The sequence below is a fragment of the Manis javanica genome, chromosome 9, assembly GCF_040802235.1.
Source record: "Manis javanica isolate MJ-LG chromosome 9, MJ_LKY, whole genome shotgun sequence".
NCBI classification, from domain to species: domain Eukaryota; kingdom Metazoa; phylum Chordata; class Mammalia; order Pholidota; family Manidae; genus Manis; species Manis javanica.
Genome location: NC_133164.1, coordinates 102,606,786 through 102,628,172, shown reverse-complemented (window position 1 = coordinate 102,628,172; position 21,387 = coordinate 102,606,786). Strand labels below are relative to the sequence as shown.

The window sequence follows — 21,387 nt, the reverse complement described above, 5'->3', positions numbered from 1 at the left end:
TTTCATGACATAGCAAGGCCATTGAGACCACTTCCTGAAAGGACATCCCAAGTCAGGCTCTGCATCCTGCAAATTATTGTGCCAATTTTGTATTCACCCAGGGCAACCACAGCTGTGTTTGGGTTTGGAGCCTGCAGGAGTGAGAAGCGTTAATCTTCTATGCACTCCTGCCTTCCTCTGAGTTACTTATTTTAAAGAAAGAGGGAGGGAGGCAAGGAGAGAGGAGGGGAGGAAGGAGGGAGAGAAAGAAGGGAGAAGAAAGGAGGAAGGAGAAAAAGGAGGAGGAGGAAGGGAAGAAGAATGAAGGGAAAGAAAGAAGACACGAAATCTCTTCTGTGTCTGGTTTTGCCAGAAGCAGGGACCTGAAGGCAGAACCATCCCGTGTGGAAACGCTGGTGCTCCATGTGTACAAATGGCTGAGGGCTGAGGACGGGTCTCTCTGGGGTGTATACGATGGGGAGATATTGGTGGTAACCACTTCTGAGAGCGAGGATGACAGCGAGGCTTCCCCTGAGCATGTACGCTAGAGGCTGTGCACACACACACATGCTCACTCTCGTCCAGACCTCCCGTGCCCATGGCACTGATGTGTGGCAAGGTAAGGGGTCCCAGCGGGCACTCGAGGTGGACATTTGCCAAGTCACCTTGTCTCGTTTCTTATACTCAATAGGTCCCTCAGAGCAGATCCTGAGAGCATTCTCGCATCACCTCCTGACCTTTGGGTCCCAATGTCACTGCCTGAATGGAGGCTCCAGAGCCCACCTCCTCATACCTTGCTCCTTACCAATTCCCCATCCTGCTCTCCACCACCTGGCTGTAGAATGCCAACCAGGAGACATTGCCACTCTTACAAAGCTTCAGTGCTGCCCAAAGACCAAAGTGTATGGTCTGCCACTCCATGGTAGGGCCAATAGTCCCCCCCAGCTCAGGTCTGGCTCCCCAGCCCTTCCTCTCCCAGCTCTGGCCCTAATGAACACCTCCCTCCAATAATATCACCTCCTCCTTTCCTGAATGCTATTCTTTCCTTTTTCTTGCCTAAGCTGACACCCATTTGTTAACTGGAAAATGCTCCTTTGCACAGTCCTTCATTTGGTACTGCCAACCCAGCCACTGAGACTCACCTCCAGTGTCCCTTTCCCTGAGTGACAGCCTCTGATGTTCCTCATGTGAGTTCTTTCTCTTCTAAATTCTCAGGCGGTCTGCACAGCCTCTATTGCAGTACTTAGCATAGGGATTTGCAGTGAGTGGTTTATCTGTGTGGGTCTTTTCCATTTTTGCACTAGCATGCTGCCTAGCACACAGAAGGTGCTTAGCTAATAAGTGAACAAGTCTCTCTGTGGAAAAGGCTGCTGACCAGTGTGCACATGGAGTGATGTGAAATATATAGAAGCTGAATGTGACAGAGAGAAAAAGCAAGCAAGAGTCAGGCAGTCATGCAAGGCTGGTGACAGTGTGTGTTGCCAGGGGCTGAGGTCAATGTGCAAGAAGACAGGGGTCAGTATGCTGTGCTCAGGCGTGCAGTTTCTCTGGGGGGTACCAGTGGTTGGGTGGGGGATACCATGGTGACAGCCTGTGATGGGCAGCGGGGACACTGAATTCCCAGCTACATGGGAGGAAGCATCTCCAGCCAAGAGATGAGGGCAGGTGGGGTGGGCTGGAAAGCCAACCCTTGAACCTGAAAATTAGTGTCAGGCTGAGACACATAGCCCCAGGTCCAGGAGTGCCCTGTCTCAGCTCCCTGGGCTGCACCCACTCATGTCAATTCCTTCTACCCAGTGAGCCTATAGGCCTGGCTCCCCAGTGCCCAGGACAGTAGGTGCCCAGGTGAGCTATGCTGTTCTGGACAGCAACCAGGACTCCAGGATTTCTTGGACAGGTCAAATTAGAGGGTTGCCAGTGTTCTATTTTGCTAAAGATATTTTTAGAAAAAGTTCAATCCATCATTTCATAAAAGAACGGACAATTGAATACCAAGTGAGTAGGAAGGATGCAGTCTTAGAGTAATGGCCAGTCCTTCCCAGGCAGGGCAGTTGGCAACTGTTCAAATCACACCACACAGGAACTATGCAGGTGCAGCTCGCGTGTGTGCAGCAGCTTCGGTTCGGTACTGGCACCCGGGAGCTCTCAGCCCATCCACACATGCAGGGGCCTGTGTGGTGCCTGCGTCTAACTGCCTGCCTCCCAGGTGCTCTTCTGGACCTAGGCCTGGGCCTTTCACAGAGGAGAGGATGGGCAACACACGGCACCACTCACTAACGGGTTAGGACATGGGACAGGTAAATGGTAATTGGGGATAAAGGAGAAAACCCTTTGTAATCTGGGGTGTGCTAGGAAGGCAGGCCAGGACAGGGGAAGGCAAAGCTCCCCACTTCCCAATCTGGCCTCAGGCTGGCTCTGGTTCTCCGAGGCTGGTGGTGTGGTGACCAATGGAGGGAGGGGTGCAGCAGCTGCCCCGGGCCGCAGGCGCCGTGCATTCCTCCTCTAAGCTCCACATGCGTCCCCGGCCCCGTTTATAAGGCACAGGGAGCCAAGGAGTCTGTGTGGCCCCGCCAGCTCAGCCCCGAGGCTCAGAGGAGGGAACCCAAGCCAGAGGTGAGGCCAGGCCACTCTCCCATGCCAGCCCCGAGAGCTGTAGGCCTGCAGCTTCTCAGAGCCCCGGGCACCTGATCTGTGGCTCTCTGGGTTCCCTGAGGGCCCTGGACCTGGGCCACTGACCGGGAAGCTGAAGGCCGAGAGGGCCTGGAGGTGGGTGGCATTCATGGCCCTGGACACTGCACGCTTTAAATAGCTCAGCTTCTCTCAGCCTGGCAGTCCTGTCACCCCGGCCAGCTCCTTCCTGCAGTTTCCACACCAGGGATGGCTAATTGCCAGGTCAGGATGGGGAGAGGGTAGGGGAAAGGGTGGCCTGGCTGCCTTGGTCAGTGGAGGTTCGGAAAGGCAAGCAAAGGTCCCTTCCTACCTCACCCCACCGCCACCCGCCATCCCCCCTCCACCCCTCGCCAACTGATTGGGCTTTATCCTTTAGGCTAGACAAGATCCCCAGCCTCCAGTTGGCAAGGAGCTTTACACAGCTTTCCCGGTACCCCTGTAGCAGTGCAGGTGACCCAGGCCACCTTTTCCTGGAGTCAGCAAACTTGGGACCAACACACAACCCGAAGAGAGACTTCGTGAGGCTGCACCTCCCTTCCTACCCCAGTTCCTGCAGGGCCCACTGTTGTCTGGGTCTGTGCCTTATTACCACTGCCCCCCTGGAACCTTCCGTAGCCCTTCCACAACCTCCTCGCTATCATGTTCCTCTAACCCAGGACTCTGATCGGTAGCCCTTACGGACACAAAGCAGTTTTAATCATTACAACTTACGTTTATGTGTAACTTTACAGTTTACAAACTATTTTAACATCCTTATTTCATAAGATCTTTTCAAGTACCCTGTGAGATATGTAGGGCGGATATAAATAATTTCCATTTTACAGCCAATGAGACTGAGAGCCAGGAATATTAGGGGATGTGTCCAAGTTCATATGTCAAATTAGTGATACAATTGGGACCGAAACCCAAGGCCTTTTAACCATTTCCACTGCACCAGGAATGCTCCCTTTTGCCACATCTCCCCTCCCCCCACCCCTTCTTTAGGGAGGGGTGGGGGGAGGGACATTGAAAGGAATGAAAGACAAGGGGGGGGGGCAGGGCAGGGCCACATGTCTTCTCTCCCAGGCCCTGAACCCTGCTGCTGGCTCCATAGGTCACTTTCACAACCCAGGACAAAAATCTCACTAGATATGGCCTCAGACCGGCTGGCTCCAGCCACTCTGGCCGGCAGACGCAGACGCACACAGACACAGAGAATGGGCTGTTATCTCTCCTCTCCAGCCCATTTCCTACACTTCTCAAACAGCAGATTTCTTCCAGCCTGGCTGCCTCTCCCAGTCACCACCCACAGCCACTGGCCCCTGGGGCCCAGCCAAGTCCCCTAGACGGTGACGCCGAGCCCTGCTATCAGACAGTCGCCTCTGCCCTCCCAGTAGCCGCCCCCAGAGTTCCCTGGAAATGTCCCTTCTGCAGGCCCGGCCCCCACTGCGACGCATGGCTTTGTCTGCACACACAGCTGACTTGTGTTTGCAGGGACAGACAGGGGCTGGCGCTGGGGCCAGAGCCAGGAGGCGCTGGGAGGGTAGAGCAGACAGGGAAAACACAAAGTCCAGAGAACAGACTTTTGCAAGCAAGCCCTTTGGGGTCATTTGGGAGCCTGACAACAAGGAGAGGGCTCGCAAAGCCAGAAGATGCGTGAAGGCAGGGATGGGGGTCTTTACAGACATATACTGTCTGGTCTGAGTACAGGAAAGCAGTGCCAGCCAGGAAGGGGTAGGATGACAGAGGGGAGCCTGGGGACAGGGAGAAGGAACAGATGGGGCCTCTGAGCCTATCTGCATTCCCTTCCCTCAAGCTCCACCCCGGCATGCTGCCCTTTCGGTACACAGAGGGTGCTCAATAGATGCTTGTTAGGCTGAACTGGCCTGTGGCCACCTTGCCCCTGTGGGGCTCTCATTCAACCAGCTTTCTTTCAAGAGCGCAGACTCTGTCTGGACTAGAGGGAGAGGGAGCATGGGGAGCCAGTTGCAATGTGCCAACATACCGTATTTTTGAACTTCCCTTTTATAAGGAGCCAGGGTGTCTGTGCGGCCACACCACGTCTGCAGGGAGAGGCTGCACACCGACCGAAGGCAGCAGAGGTGTGTGGGAACACGCTGTATTAAGTGTTCCTCGCCTTCCTGCAGCCCCCTTTTGTTCTGACCTTTTCCGTTTTGAATCCTGGGCTACTTAACCCAGTTCTGAAATGAAGCTATAGCTGCTGAAATGCATAGGGCCGTAATGAATCAAGTTGTACGGGGGGAGTTAAAAAATAAGAAAACGCATGGCAGTGGCAGCAAAGGTAGCTTTTCACAACATGGCTCTTTCTCTGGGGTGACCCTGTGGGCTGTGTGCCGAGGAAACCTTAGAAGAGCTCCTTCAGGACTGAGCAACCCGGGCTGCCTCAGCCCACACATAGGGTCCTTACTTCTTAATAATTCAGAGCATTAGACATGAGACAGCACATGGGCACACAGGCTCTCTCTCTTTCGTTTTTACTTTGCAAGCCTGATATCCTGTTCTCTCAGGCTTGATGGACAGTGAGGAAGGGACCAGTCAGAGAGGCCACTACCCCTTCCTCTGGCTTAGACAGGTGAGGGAGGCACAAGGCATTGTCTGAGACACAATTCACTTCCACTGGGCTTCCTTTGCGGGGGCCTGTCATGGCAGACTCAACCTGCCACCTGACCACAGAGCCCAAATGACCAGGCCACAGTGGCACCCACTCACTAGCACCCACTGTAACCCAGAGCTGCAGCCTCTAGTTCCTGGGACCGTCCAGGGGGAGCAAGTCAAACTTAAAGGAATTTTCTTCTCTTTACCTTTTTTCAGGAATCATGATGGTGAAGGGCTGGAAACCAGCTGGTGGGATGGCCACAGAGGAGAGCTGAGGCTGGCCAGGGAGGACAAGGAGCCATCCTGCTGCTTGTCTGCAGCTTGGTGGAGAGGGACCCCTGCCCTGCTGAGACAGACAGGGAGCAACAGACCCCAATCCCCCACTGAGCTCTGGCTTGGAAACTGCCTCCAGATTGTTTCCGTTGAGACGACAGGACATCACATGACCGTTGTTTAGTCTTCGGGGAGGAGGCCCAATCAACACTGTCATCTAAAAGGCATCTTCTTATCTCCTCTCCCTGCTATCTGTTGTCTACCTTATACCTGGCCCTTCCCTGTCCCCAAACACAAATACACTTCCAGCCAACAGAGGCCTCAGGCAGCAGTACACTCTGGGTCACCAGGGGACTAGGGTCCATTTCTGCTTGTCACTGGCTGTGTGACTTCAGGTGTGTTTGCTAAGTTTTCTGGGACTTTATTTAGAACATGTGTAGAACAGGACTATGAACACCCACCTCACAGAAGTCTAATGGGTACCTAGGATGCACACTGTCTGCACACAGCGGGTGCACAATAAATGTCTGCACAGTGACTGCCTGACTGAAAGGGTTGAGAAAATAGTGCTGCCGGTCAGACACCGAACAGGAACCACAGACACTGGTGGAATGAGTTGCCTGCCCTGGAAATCTGGAAGGTACTCCCAGTTGAGGTTTCTGGACTCAGGGCCCAGGTCCCAGAGGGCCTGGGAAGTGCACACGGGAGGGCGGCTTTGTGGCACAGCCACATCCATATGGCTTAAATCTTCCCTGTGGGACTTGTGCCAGGATCCCAAGATGCGGGTTGGCCTGGGAGGGGCCTGCTGCAGGTGAGGCCAGCCTTGTGCGCTGGCGCCCCCTGCAGGCCACTCTGCCCATCATCTGGGGACTGACTCTATAGTCCCAGCCTAGAGGGTGGGGAGGGCAGTAAGGGCTGCAGAACCCCCCAGGCAAGGAGAGTCTGTGACTGGGTCTGCTCTTCACTAGTCAACCCATTGATTGACCAGCCAGCAGCGGGACAATTAACAGGCAACCTCTGTATGCCTGGCTGTCTGCTTTAGAATAATAAATTGCTGAAAGGGACCTAAGAAATCACTTCTAATGCCCTTATTTTGTGGGCAAGGAAGCCACCAGAAGAGGGGAATGACCGACTATAGAGAAGCAGGACTGGAGCTTGGATCTGGAACCCTGTAGCCCAGGGCACTCCATGCCCCACACCTTTAAATCCTTAACTTCCCGTTTCCCCACTTTTGAGCAGTGGCCAGTCTTTTCTTCCCTTAGTGCACCCCAACACTTTCCAGACTCCCGTAGTCCTGGACCCCCACGCAACCTTCACAGGCTGAAGGACCCACAGGGCCATGGGAGCTGGACAGAGTGGGTCAGGAGCTCTGCCCAGTGGGGAGACTGACGACCCTGGAACCCAGGAGGACACAGCCCACAGAGGGCAAGATGCTGGCTTCAGACTTCTTGTCTCCTCTGTACTCTCAGGTGGCCAGAAAGCATGTGCTGGGCAGGAGGAAGGTACCCACGGGAGGAACCTGCCTGGCCCCACAGTGCCACAGGCAGCCCTGCTTCTGGTTCCCTGCAGCCTGAATGGCCGCTGCAGGAGAAAGGCAATGCGGCCGCATCATCGGCAGGCCTGTGGACAGTGTGGGCTCCCACCTCCACTTCCAAGTGCTGGCACTTGGAAATAGCTGCTCTATGAAGTAGGGCTGGGTGGGTCACATGAGGTGGGCTCTTGGGACCTTGCTGCCTCCTACGAGGCACTGAACTGGTCGGGAAAGGGAGGTGACAGGTTTGCCAGTGTTGGATGCCAGGCCCCGCACTACCTGTCAGTGAAATCCTGGCATCGGAGCCCCCCCAGCAGGCTGGCCTGGGCCCCAGATGCCGTGGCCTCCCTGCCTCTTGCCCAAGGCTGACCGAGACCTAAGGCTGGCACAGAATTCTCTACTCTTAAGGGAGAAGTTTTAGTTCTGTATTAAAACAGTCTTAGCCTGCAATGATGAGAGGCAAATGCCAGCCAAAGAATGGGCCAGTGTGGTTACCATGACCTGGGGTCACAGCCTGGCTGTGCAGCTTCACACGGTTGTGAAGCCCCTTGCTGCTGCCCCAACACCCTTGGCTAGGCTGACCATGCACAACCTACTTCATTCCACCGCCTGCCTCTTCTTCACCCCACTCTGCTCACTCCCAGCCCCCACCCCCGGCTCCTCCCAACTAGAGGCCTTTGCTTTGGCTCTCCTGTTTCCCTCTGCTTCACTGAGGTTTAACAGGGAGGAGCATGGGGCACCCAGCAGGGCCTCAACGCCAGCCCCACAGCCCCCAAGAGAACTTTCCTTGTGGCTCGACCTCAGGGCTATCCATAGTGCCACATTCAAACCTCAAGTCCTAGCATGACTTGGGGCCGCTAGGGCTGTGAGGCATCTCCTGGAAACCTTGAATGGTTCATCAAGGACAAAAGGAAAAACATGCTTTTATGAAATTCAGAAGTTCCTCTTGGAAGAGGGGCCTAAAGAGGACACAGACAAAACGATATGTTTCAGCGGATTTAAAAAATGATGATGTCTGTGGGGTAAGCAGGTGTAGGTGAAAGGTACTATTACCCCATTTAATGGAAGAGTATGAGGAAGGCAGCCAGGCTGAGCAATCTGCCTGAAGTCCCCAGCTGACTGGTGCCAGGACCAGGGTTAGAAGGTAGGTGTTGGACTCAGGACTTTGTCAATGATCTCTTAAACTACACGGCAGCAAGTCATCAAGAGGAAGTTTCTGTGGCCTGCAGGCTGAATTCCAGGTGACTTAGCTTCCCACCCACATCATTCCTATAATCAGACTTTTGCCAGCACCCAGAGCAATACAATGACTGTTGTCTGATGGGGGCCAATGGTAAGTGTGGGCCCAATGTGTGGAGCTTTCCATGCAGCTGCTTAAGAACATACTCATATTCCAATAGATGTTCATAAGCTTTAGCCATCCCGTAATACCACCTAAGCTCCTCCCTCCTTTGGCATCACCCCTGCTCAGGGGTCAAGCTGGGAGGTGGGGCTCTGCATGGTGGTGTGGTGGGCTCTGCTTGTTAGGTATGGGTGTGAGTGATCCCTGTGTGCACACACACAGATGCACAACTCTGGAATACGCTTGGTCCTAGCTGGGCATTGTCAAGAGTGGATATTTGGGGGGGCCCCCAAAAGTTAAGTGAAGGTGGCTCCCTGCAGGTTGAAACCTGTCCCCCAAAGGGGCAAGCCCACCCTATACCTGGAATTGCCAGCTGAACCGCAGTTGAGACAGGAGTAGGGTGGAGCCTCTGTGGGTATGCACGGAGACCTGATTCTGAAATTTTAAGTTCTGAGGGCTCATTCCTTTTGCCAATGGTTCTGAGGCCATCCCAAAGTTCCTGGGTTGGAAGGTTACACAAAGTGTAGTCTCTGCTTCATGGCTGAGTGTCACTACCTCTTCTGGAAAGAGATGCCACCAAAGAGGGAAAGGTTTAGAGGTAGGAAGAAACTGGCAATAGGGCATAACGTGGGTTTGGACTGTTCACATGATATCAAGCGGCCCATGACTAACTGGGGCACAGATCAAGCCCCACCTGCTTCCTTGCATTGCACTCTGCACCCTGGCATGGCTGGTGACCTCTCAGTAGCTCGCTGGAGGGGAGCTGAATATACCTCTGTCCACTTACAGGGACCTCTTATTTATTTAGGGGAGATGGAACCCAGCTACCCTGAAAGCACTGAGTTCCAAGACAAGTGTGGCATTCATGCTGGCCATTTAAATAGTTGCCCTGTCATCCACTTCCCATTCCACCAACTCCCTCCCCTACCCTTCACTAACTTCTGATACGTCCCTCTCATTTGCACCAGGCATCACAGAACACAGCCAATGCACGTAGGCATGGATAGCTCAGTTCAAAGATTCCTACTGATGTAGCCTTCCTGAAGCTTTTGGAGCCTAATGTGGCACTGGCAGAAGGAAGGGCAACAGAGGTAGAGGGGTGCATCTCCCATGCCAGCCACTCTCCTCGTGGTAGGCAACCCTGGCTTCCTTCCAATCCAGGCAGCCTCTGGATTATGGGGGTGGTGGCTGGAACGCTATGTATATATGTATGCCTCTTGCCATCACCAAGAGTCAGGCAGCAGGCTCCTGAGAGGAGTTGGAATCTCTGTGTGCTCCCTTTACAGAAGAGACAACTGTGGTCACCTAAAACCCATGGTTCTCTACTATAAGAGACTTCCAGGCATAACATGCTCTAACCTGTCATATGTCCCTCCCTAAAGCATAGCTTCTGCCAACCTCCCTAGGCCCTCAGTCTCTCATCTACAACGTGAATGGGTTAGATGGATAACCTACAGCTCCTTTCTACAAGTCTATACTGCTCTATGATCTTCAAATTCATCTCAAGAACCAACAGTGGCTCCCAGGTCCTCCTTCATGAAGGCCAGGCCATTTTGCTCCATCTTCCTTTGACTCCCTACTTAGACTCTGTGTTCCAGATAAGGCAGTGTCCCCACTGTCCCTCACTTAAATAAGTTCTTTGGTTTTGGTTCATTATATTTCCCCCAGAAAAAAGAAGACCTTCTGGAAAACAGTTTGGCAGTTCCTAAAAAAGTTAAACCTAGAATTTTCCTATGACCCAGCAATTATACCTCTAGGTACTATATATCCAAAGAATTGAAAGCGGGGGCTCAAACAGGTACTGGGACATGCATGTTCACAGTGGCATTATTCACAATAGCCAAAAGGTGAAACAACCCAGGAGCCCCCTGAGGATGGATGAATGGATAAACAAAATGTGGTATATCTGGACAATTGAATATTATTCAGCCCTGAAAAGGGAATTCTGACCTATGCTACCACATGGATGAACTTGAAATCATTATGCCAAGTGAAATAGGCCAGACACAAAAGGATGACTATCGTGTGATCCCACTTATACATGGTATGCATAGGGCACAAGACTTCATGGAGAGAGAAGGTAGAGTGGAGATTGTAGGGCACTGGGGAGTTACTGTTTGCTGGCTATCGGGCTTCTGTTTGGGATGATGAGAAAGTTATGGGGGTGACTGGTAGTACTGGTTGTACAACATTACAGTTGTGTTTGGTGCCCCTGAGTTATGTGCTTAAAAACCGGGTAAAATGGTAAATTTTATGTTGCATATATTTTACCACACACACAAAAATGCCAAATAAAATAACCAAACCAAACCAAACAAGCCAGCAACCAAACCACCCTTCCCTCACTCCTTAACCCTTCCTGCCGAGTCCAGCTCCCTTCCTCACCCTGCTGGGCTACTTTGCTTGGGCAGACCTCTGAGCTCCGCAGGTATTTACAGGGAACCCCAGTCTTCGTGGGGCCTTGAGGACCTCAGGCTCAGAGGAGGAGCTCAGGCAATCACTCAGCACTATTTGCTTCCCTTTGAAAGGATGATCCTCTGCCATCCCCTCTCTGCCCAGGGCCACTACTCCCCCCTTGGTGGTGGCTGGGAACTCCCTGGGGAACCAGGGACAGGGTGGTGAGCAGTTACATAACCTGCAGGGAGGTTTTTTCCATTGGCCCAGGCAGTGCCAGCTTTCCAGAGGCGGTCCCAGCAGGTAGAGGCGCCCTGTCTGGGCCGGCCGTGCCTGGGCAGGGCAGTGATGCTGCGATCCGGAGTGGCTTAGCATAGCTCAGATTCCCGGTGGCGGCTGGGGGCCGGCCACTCACTGAGCTGCAGGAAAGGATCTGTTGTCTCCTGCTGGCCTGGTTCTGGGAAAGAGCAGGGAGGAGGTGCTGGGGGTGAGCTGCCAGCCAGCCAGGGGTGACCCTCTCGGGCCAGGGACACCTGAGCTGGCCTTCTCCGATAACCCACTTATCTGCAGGGCCTGCCTCAGCGTGGCAGCTCAGACAGGGAAGTGCCTGGCCAAGTTCTATCAGGGGATTTAGCAGGGAAAATGAAGCCAGGGTAGGGGGTGAGGGTGTGTAGGGAAGAGGACACGGCCTGGCAAGGGGCATGGGCAATGCTGAAACAATTCCTGACCTGTGTAAAGCTTCCCTGGCCCAGAAACAGGAGGGAACATATCATCGTTTCCTTCTGTTCCTGGGCCAATGGCCCACCGCTCCTTTGTGCCCACTGAGCCGAAGCTCCTGGAACCAGCCATCTGACGCTAGCTGAACACCCACCATGTACCAGCATGGTGGGGGGACATAAAGATGACAAGGACATAGTTTTTGACCCCAAGACACCTGAGGACACAGTCTCCAACAAGAAAACCTTCACTGGCAGGCTGCTTTCTGGTAGGCAACCCTGGCTTCCTTCCAATCCAGGCAGCCTCTGGATTATCGGGGTGGTGGCTGGAATGCTATGTATATATGTATGCCTCTTGCCATCACCAAGAGTCAGGCAGCAGGCTCCTGAGAGGAGTTGGAATCTCTGTGTGCTCCCTTTACAGAAGAGACAACTGTGGTCACCTGACTCTGGAACTGACGCTGGAACTGACTAAGGGTCAAGGATCATTTCTTCCTCTGCTCATTTTCAGATTGAAAAATCAGAAGGCCTTTTTCTCCATTCAAGTCATAGGCTGCTTCTATCCCACTGAGCGTTCCAAAATTCCAGAGGGGGCCTTAGATTTAGTAAGTTCAGAAGCCACCGTTCCCCTCAAACTCAGCAGTCAGGGAAGCCTGGTCTATATACTGACTTAGAGACATTCCCATCTGGGCCTTGAAGAAAACACTCAGACTGTGGGCAGTACCCCCACCTGCACAAACTGGGAGACCTGCGGGGTGGGCAGGTTAGCAGAGATGGCACATACCTGGGTTCTGCCCTGGCGTGTAGACAAAGCAGATGCTCAATGAAGTGTTCACTGAGAGGAAGAAATGAGGATTGGAAGAAAGAAGATAAAATTTATTCATTCCAAAGCAAGTGTGGACAGCAAGTTTGCCCCCTCTGACTCTGCCTAGAAGTGTGGGCCAAGTGCTTACCCTGGCAGCGTAGCTGTGTCGGCCAGGCTCTTATGCAGAAATCAAACTTCTGTGGTGATCAGTCTCCCATGACATGTGATGCAAGCCTGCTGTTGCCCACTGCTGGTGGAATGTAAGTGCCAGTTCTGTAGGACCCTCGCAGGTTACCCAGCATGGGCATCAACAACTGACAGGATGCTCAGATGCCAGCCAGCAGGTGGGGACATTTTTTTTAGAAACAGAGACTTTTTGTCGGCTTCCAAAATCACCCTCTACACTGCCCACACAGAAGGCTGCTTGGATTGCCTGCTAGCCCTTTTCTTCATCTCCTCTTGATTTCTAGCAACCAGTGGACAGGAGCTCAGGGTGGGTATAGCCCAGGGCTTTGCTCAGGCTCTGGAATGCACAGAACAATGTGCTTCTATCCTTGGGTATGCCGGCTTGGGCCAACAGTAAAATTAGTTTACATGCCTGGAGTGCACATCGGCTCAGCGGTGGGCGTGCAGAAGTGAGGGAAGAGGTCTAACAGAGGGAGAGGGTGCGAGGGGCTGAGCCAAGCCTCAGGAGTAACAGCTGTGGACTCCATCTGGATAAAACAAATGGAGACGTAGACGTGTTTCCTCGGACACCCTCAGCCTTCCATCGGCCCAGAAAGCTCGGAGACCACTGGAAATGCAGTGGGACCATTCTACAAGGGTGAATTTTGAAATCCCCACTCAGCTTTAGGAAACAGATACCCACTTTTCCCAACTTTCTGACCCTTACATCCTATTCAGATGGTGGTATGAGATCCAGGAGCTTGGGGTGCTGGACCGACCACCCCCACTCAGACCCATGATTTTGGGTAAGGCTTGCGGCCTCATTGAGCCACTTTCCTCATCTGCAGACGTGGGGAGGGATGCTTGCCCTGGAATCCACTCTGGAGAGGGAGTCCTGCATGTGAACATGCAGGAAAGTGCTCAGAAGAGTTCAGAGGCCTATCACACTCCAGAGAGCACCAGGATCCAAGGGTAAGGGCTCTGTGCCTCCCTTCCACAGGCATTTACTGAGCACCTACTATATGTACGTCATGACGCCAGGAGCTGGGGCCTGGCGATAACCCAGCCAGGATCCTGCTTTTGACGTGTTTACAACACAGAGCTGGTTAGGACCCCAAGAGCCCGTGTTAGCCCCTCCCCTACCTCTCCATAAAGATGGGGTTAGGAGCACCAAACTTTGTGTAAAGAGAAGAAGGTTCCCATTATGAGGAGAGTTAGAGGAATAGGCTGCTTTCTGTGCCCAAGCCAGCAAACCTGGGACTAAGATGGGGGCAGAGGATGGGAGAAATGGGATAGGAGTCAGGTGGGTGTGGCATATATACCCTGAAGATGTACCCTCTGTTTGACTTACTGATGGGGCAGCCAGATCGGAAAATCTCAAGTGCCCCTTCTGGGGCCCAAATCCATCATCATTCCCAGAGACTCCACAGAGGCCCAATGGAGCCTCTCTCACCATACAATTGAGTTTCTGTATATTGAAAGCCTGCAAACAGAGTGCTAAATGGCGATTCACCTCGAAACTGAAGAGTTTATCTGTTCTCTAGTTCGAGGTCAGCCTTTTAGGAGGTGGTCTTCTAGAAGGTGCTGGGTAGTGAACAATTTATTTAGAAATCTGGTCACACGCCAGATTCTGATTTGGTGTCTTTTCACAATGGCCCTGCTGTGTTTATGACTTGGTTGAGATGGGTTTTTTGTTTTTTGTTTTTTTCAAAAAAAGGTATTGCATCCTTCTGTTAGATGTGTTATTGGCAACGGTTGCCAGGGAGAGCGGGGTTCAGTTACAGACACACTGATGCCTGCTCTAATAATACTTTGCTCTGCATAGTTCAGATGCAGACACCTCTTGGCTAAACAGGGCACACACATTTCAACAGAGGAGGGCTTGAACTTGTACTACCCAGGCGTATCTCCACAAAGAAGCACTCCCTGAGCCCAAGTGGGAGGCCTGGGGTGGTGACAGGGCAGTGCTGGGCGGAGGGGGCTCAGGCCTCCAATTCCTGTCATTCCAAAGGTCCCATAAAAAGAGGTGTACTCACTCTTCCCCTCGCTGTGAAACTGGAGCCCCCTGCCCCATTAGTGACTCACAATTCCCTGGTAAGGATCAAGGCAGTTTTGCTGACTTCTGTAAGCCACGTTCTCCTACAGGTCAGAAGCCACCAGTGCCCATGCTCTAGGGGGGGTGGGGCCCTGCCAGCATGAAGTGAGGGGCTGAGTGGGAAGGGGTGAGTAGGGCAGGCTGCGCACTGAAACTAACCACTTCCCTGGCTTTACTGGGCAGCCCAGCCTGGTGACGTGGGTTCACAGTGAGGCCCTTTTCCTAAAACATGTCATAGCTGCTCCTACCCACGTCCCAGACCAAGAAAAAGTAACAAGCAATGGGACTCGGGAAGAGGAGCTGAAGACAGAGAAATGGGGCCAGTGGCAGCCTGGTTGGCTTGGTTAACACAGAGGTCCTCCAGCAGGACCCTTAGAATGTCGGTGGCAAGTGTGCGAGAGGGTCCCTGGGACAGTCCAGAGCAGCTTCCTCACTGCGCAGAGGGGAAACTGAGGCTGTGCAAGGGGCAGGGATGGTCTCAGCTGCCAATGAGTCCTATCTTGGTGTGCTCCCAGTAGCTTGGGCCCCCAGTCCTCTCTGTCACTCAGCGAAGAATTGAGGCCCTGGGATGTATTTTTTCACTGGTTCCCAGGGTGACAGCGAGAGGGGGTAGCAGTGGTTCATAAGTGGCAACGGTGGCACAGTCAGGGCATCTCTACCTCTGGAGCATCTTCCTAACAGTGGTACTAAACTTGCTGCACCATGAATCACCTGGGAGGTCTTTAAAAACAGATGCCCAGATCTGTCCCAGGGGAGGGTAACCCACGGGTCTGGGATAGGCCCCTGCGCCAGTATGTTTGAAAAGCTCCTCACCACGTGCTTCTCATAGACAGCTAGGCTGAGAACTGGCCTAAAGAAAACCCAATGACTGAAACTCAGTTCTCCTAGGCGGGATCCCCACTCTGACGATGACACCGGGAGGAGACTGCACCTCAGCTGGCCGTCCATGAACCTGACCCACCAGATACAAACCATCAGCACCTTGTCAGTCAGCATGTGGTCCCCAGGCCAGCTGCTCCAGCATCATCTGGGAGCTTGTTAGGTATACACAGTCTCAGGCTCCGCCCACACTTCCCAATCAGAATCTCTCTTTGAGTAAAACCCCATGGGATCCAAATTCACATTCAGATTTGAGAAGCACTGATCTAATGACATTTAAGAAATGTCTGTTTAACAAGTACAATTGTATTTACTAGAATGCTAAGGAAAGGACTACAGCTAAGGCAAAAGACTTGGTTTAGATGTAAAAATTAAAGACCAGTTTTGAGCTGTGGGATTGGTGACAGGGATCCACTGAGATCCCAGGTTCTCTGGCATTCTTGTGGGCAGTGCATCCGGGTTCCTTGAGATGACAATGCTGAGTCTGGCTGGGAAGGGGTAAAGGGCCTTTGACTTCCCCCTGGCCCCACGCCCCTCTCCGTGGGGGCTGCACACCGCCTTGGCCAGCAGCCCTCACGCCTCTGCCAGGGAGTGCCCATCTCATCCGAGCCTGCTCTCTCCCCCAGGGCACCAACTCCCACTGCTGAAGCCCAGGCAGCAAAAGTGGGATGGCCAAGGAGGGCAACCTCCAAAGACAGCTGCTGGGAGCTGTGTTTATAGGCACGCCACCGCCTGGCCCCTTTGCATCAGCATCACCAAGCTGGGCTCAGAACTTCTACATGGAAGCAGCAGCCACACCTGGCCACAGGCAGGGCGTCTCAGAGGCCACTGAATGGAATCAGGGGCTGGCTGGGGATCCATAGGCACTGGGCCTTCCGTGGATGGAGCTGAAGTGAACCTCAAAAGGAGACAGGGGAGGGAATGGCGCTGGGGGCCCAGGACTGTCTGTTGGAAGGATGCAAATCAGTTTGCCAGAAAATGGAAGCAGGTGAAAAAAGACATCCCTGTGGGTGTTACGGAGGAGAGTCGCGTCCGCTGCGCTCCTTTCTCTTACCGTGTGAGCCTGGACTGGGGAGTGGCCATGAATTAAGCTGCTGGGACAGCCTGTTCCAACCTATCACCTCCTCAGCTGTAGAGGAACAGCCTGAGGGGCCCCAGTTGGACACGCAGTGCTGGCTTCCTCCGGACCTTGTAGTCAGGGGGTCTGTGAGGGGCTCAGGGAACCTCATGCCAGCACAGCCAGCCTGCCTTTCATGGGAGCCACAGGGGCCTTGAACAGTCTGAGGTCACAGGAGTTCTGAGGGTCCTGCTCAAGCCTTCTGGTTATGCCTTTCAAGGGGCTTCTCCCCAGCTTACACAAAAGCTGGGGCTGCAGGTTGTGTCAAGGGGGTGAGTGGGGACCCACAGGGGACAGATTTCTAAATGCCTGACCCCCTAATGTTCCATCCAGGCAAGTGGCAGGTGTGAGGATAAGGGCTCTTCTGCTCCAGGGACAAGGTGACATTAGTAGGGTTGGGTCTCTTTGGCTCCCAAAGCCTGTCACACATGACACCTATCACCGAGCCACAATATGGGGTAAACAGGTTTGTGAGGACTGGGGGACCCAGGACTATTTCATGCCAATGGCAGGGCCTAGGGAGAGTGAGAGAGCTAGAGGCTCATGTGGGGCTGCTCACACCCCATCCCACAGCCCCTGACTCAGTCTACCAGTGCAAGATTGCCAGGCCCACTGAGGAGTGCCAAGCAGCCAAGCATTCCAGGGGGAGCTGCAGAGGCCAAACTCCAGTTGACAACTGAGTCAAGAAGCCCCATTCCCCAGCTTTCAATTTAGAGCTCCCTTCCTTTGCTGGTGTTTACCAAACTGTCTCTCAGCTCACTAATCCCACAAGAAGTTATTTGCTGGGGACTATAAAAAGGACTTTGCTGAGTTCAATGAAGCCAAATAGGTTTCCTTCCTCTATTGTAAGCCAGTCCAGTCCACTTTGTGGCTGATGGAGAGGCCAGAGGTGTAGGGGCCACGGAGCCCCTTTTGTGACAGAGCATTTCCCAGGATGGATGCTTTGTCAGACGCTGTGGGCAAGGCCACTCTAACCATGGGTTGTTGGAAGAAATGCCTGACCGGGCAGAATCTTGGGAGGCCCCTGTGGCCAGCTGCCCTTCCCAGCTGGGTACATTGTACCCCACACCCTGTGTGTCTGTCCACCACTGGCTCTGGCTAGGTTACCCGGAGCTGGCAGCCATTGTCTGAAGTCTTGCCCTATCCTGGCCCTTCTCTGTAAAAGAACAAAAGCCAAGGCCAAAGGCTATTCCCATCCCTGACTCCCCACTGCTCCCTGCTGTCACCCTCTCCACTCTCCCAGGACATTCCGGTCTGCGAGGAACATGCTTGATGTGCAAATCCCTCAGGTAGTGCGGGAATTCGTCACCAGGAGAGTGTGGGTGATGGGAACCCGATCGGGGACTGGAGCTGGAATGAAGCAGCCAAGGCTGGCCAGCCAGGGCTCAGGTTGCCATGAGCAGGTTCCATAGGAAGTGGGGAGGACAGCCTCGCAGACCGCATGCAGAGGGGGCTTCTCCCTCCCTGCTTTAGGAAGACACAGGAGACCACAAACCCAGTGGTTAAGACCAGGGTGACCGCGTGCCCTGGTTTATGCGGGGTATCTAGGCACAGTTATGCACAGAGCCCCTGACTCTCAGAAGTGCAGTGGTTTGAATGACCTATTATATAGTTAAGATAGACCTGTTGGTGGGCTCTTCCAGCTCTGGAATTCTATTTGCAGACCTTTCAAGCTAATGTTTACCTTACCTGGACTGGGAACTCGAGGTGTACCTTAACTAAGGTACAAAGGCTAATGTACAAAGTCAGAGTAGAGGTTACTTTTCCCCAGTCACGAGTCTCCAAGGATAGTCCCAGGGCCTGAGGTGGCCATGCTGTGCCTCCTGCTACCTCTCCCTGATGCCCCAGTTCTGGAATTCCCAGCTCACCTGTTACCACCCATGACAAAAGAACAGGTGTTGGCACCCAGATCTTTATTGGTGAGATGGAACGGCGTTTCCCCTAAGTGGGCATACCCCCTGCCAATTCACCCCTCGCATGGGTAAAACCATCACCAGATGCTGACACCATGAAGGAAGGAATGCGGGGGCAGGATTAAGTTCTCTGGTGGCAGAGGGATCTGGAGTGGGAAGGCACCAGGGAACAGGACAGTCCTGGACCGCCACACTTCCCCTCTGTAACAGTGGCTTTAGGAAGCCCAGTGTGTCAGCAGACAGGCTGAACCTTTCCTACGTGAAGGCCTCGTGCCTTCTGCTCAGACCCGTTTGAGCACCAGCTACAATAAGCTGTACCATCTCCAAGGTCTGGTGTGGGGGTCGGGGTCAGTGCAGGGGAGGAGGAGAAGGAAGAGGAGAAGTCCAGGAGGTGTGTGTCTGCTCCAAGGCGGAAAGGTCAAAGCACAGAGCGGGTTAGGATCAAGAGCCAGTCCTCTTATTGTGGAAATAGAAAGAGGCCAAGGCTGGTTAAACATGAAGCACCTATAAAATTATATTGGTCCATCATAACCATGGAGCACTCACACAAACACAGGAAAAGCCGGCCACTCATCCCTTGCCCCTCGAGTGCCTTTCTGTTTTCTATAATTAATTGGGCAAGGGTGGAACTTGGGAAAAGTTCAACTGTGGTCAGCATCAGCAGCCTTCTCTCTAGTAATAACCCGTGGGCGGGGTGGGGCGCGCCGTGCAGCTGCCAGTGTTGCCTTACCTGGAGCATGTTGAGGAGCAGGCTCCGGAACTTGGTCCCCTCCACCATGAACAGCGCCATCTTGTCGCAGAGCTTGGCAGCGGTGAAGGCGAAGCTGCGGTCGGACACGGCCTTCTGGTAGATGGTCCGGACGATCTCTCCCAGCATCTCCTCGGAGTTGGTGGAGTTCTGGGCCTCCTCCATGAAGGTGGTGAGCTTGGCATCCACGTCACTGCTGTTGTTCCGCATGCTGTTCAGGATCTCAATCAACTTGTCCATCTTGTTCTGCTGAGGGTCAATGGTCTCCACTGCCACCTCCTCCTGCAGGTGTGGGAGACAAACTGAGTGGCGCCTGAGTGGAGCTGAGATTTCTCCGGGGGGAGGGCTGCTGCCCCCAGGAAGGACCAAGCGTGACCTTCTTGAACCTGAGGTCTGATTCCTCGGGGAATGCCGACCCCCACCGGGGACCCCCGCGGCCCTCTGCTGGCCTTCCTCTCAGCCCCTCTGATAGCCTGGGCGAATTCATCTTACAAGCTGTACCTCTTACTTATGCATATATTCTCATTGGCTTCTTTGCCTCCTTGCCCATCAAATGTCTCTATCTAGAAATGATTTAATGGGGCTTCCAAAAGATGAGATAAGATAACAAATAAGAAATTGGGCCAAAGAGAAAATGAGGGCAGGAAGACTAGGTAAGGAAGGAGGGTAGTATCTAAAGTGCTTGTTCTGTTGGCTAAAGGTGCCCAAGGCAGCTAAAGTCCTCCTTGTCCTACAGACTCCCAGCTCGTACGGACCAGGGACAGGGGTGTTCTCTGGGGATAGGGGTCCCTGTGGACAAAGCCCTGGCTCTGAGTCTTGCGGGACTGTGCTGGCCGTCCACAACAAATACTCCACACCAAGGACTCCTCCAATGTGCCCTTAAAACAACTGACACTTCTAGGAGGGAAATTACAGACAAAAAACTCTACAACCTTAAGAGGATTCACTGCGACAGGGACCAGACCTAGACTGGAGAAGGAAAAAAATGCCCCTAACAGTCTTAGAAGCATTTCCTCAGACCCAATAGACAGGTGGCCCAGAATGCTACTGCCTTAACTGCTGGGCTGTGAGATCAGGGTGGGGGTTGGGGTCAGGGACATAAAGTGAGGTCTCACATTTGCCCTGCTGTTCTCCAGACGGGCTTCTAGAACTTGCACTCCGCCTCTAACTGTATGGCTTTGGGCAGCAATCTGGGAAACATGCGGAGGTTGGTCTCACAGGAGGTCTGTAGCTTCCCTGAGCCCCACCATTGCCTCAGCCCATGTCCTCCTGGACCTGGAGTCCTGGAGGCCTTACCTGAGGAGAGTTCTTGAAGCCCATGTATGGGTCTATGGATCTACCTTATCTGCCCTATCAGCCCCTTACCCACCCCACTCCCGAACCATCTGGACCCCAGGGCAGGAATAGCAGTTTATATATAGAATAATAGCCACCCATGAGGGTCTTTATACATGTTATGACATTTAATCTTCATTGTCTGCAAGGTAGGAAGTATTATGCCCATTTTACAGATGAGTAAACTGGGAACTCTGAGAGGTTAGGTGACTTCCCAAGGTCACCTACACAGTCAAAGCCGAGGGAACACCAAGCCTGGTCTGCAGGACTCTAAGGCCTGTTCTGTTTCCACTCTACGGCACTTACAATTACATCTGGAAGAACTGGAGAGGAGTCAGTCAATGATCCTCTCTTGCAGCTGCAGCAGTCTGACCTGGAAGCTCTTCAGATGAAGACCACACACTGGTCACCAGTTGGGAACCTCTTCCAGGCTCCCACCTGGGGGACGTGAGGGAATGACAGAGGCTTTCCTCCAGGACCTCACAGCTGCTTGCCCCACGGGGAGCAGTGGGGTTGGGGCTCAGGGATGTGAAGGAGGCCACGGGCAGCATCTCAGCTTTCAGACTTGATTTCAGGAAAGGTCTGAGTTCCTTGTCCTGCCTGACCGTGCACCTGGGCTGGCCTTGGAGGGTGACAGGTGGAGAACTAAGGCCATGGAGAGGCCAGGGAGAAGCCCAGAGTTTTGAGCTCATCAGAAGTCACAGAAGGACTACATGGGGAAGGCTGGGGACAAGGTGGCCTTTCTCGGGAACAGTTCCTCTCCAAGGTGACCTTACTTGTACCCTTGGCAGGGACGGGGAGCAAAGGGGATGCCCCGATGCCAAGAACAG

At 53.4% G+C, this 21,387-nt stretch overlaps 1 protein-coding gene across 10 annotated transcripts in view; it reads right to left on the bottom strand.

The window, feature by feature from the left end:
* Nucleotides 1-21,387, bottom strand: part of CTIF (cap binding complex dependent translation initiation factor) — a 290,169-nt gene that overhangs the window by 68,517 nt on the left and 200,265 nt on the right. For all 10 annotated transcript variants that reach the window (XM_073213026.1, XM_073213035.1, XM_073213031.1 and 7 more), the window contains one exon: nucleotides 19,205-19,504. In XM_073213026.1, the coding sequence (XP_073069127.1) occupies nucleotides 19,205-19,504 (300 nt within the window). The remainder of the gene's footprint in view (nucleotides 1-19,204; nucleotides 19,505-21,387) is intronic.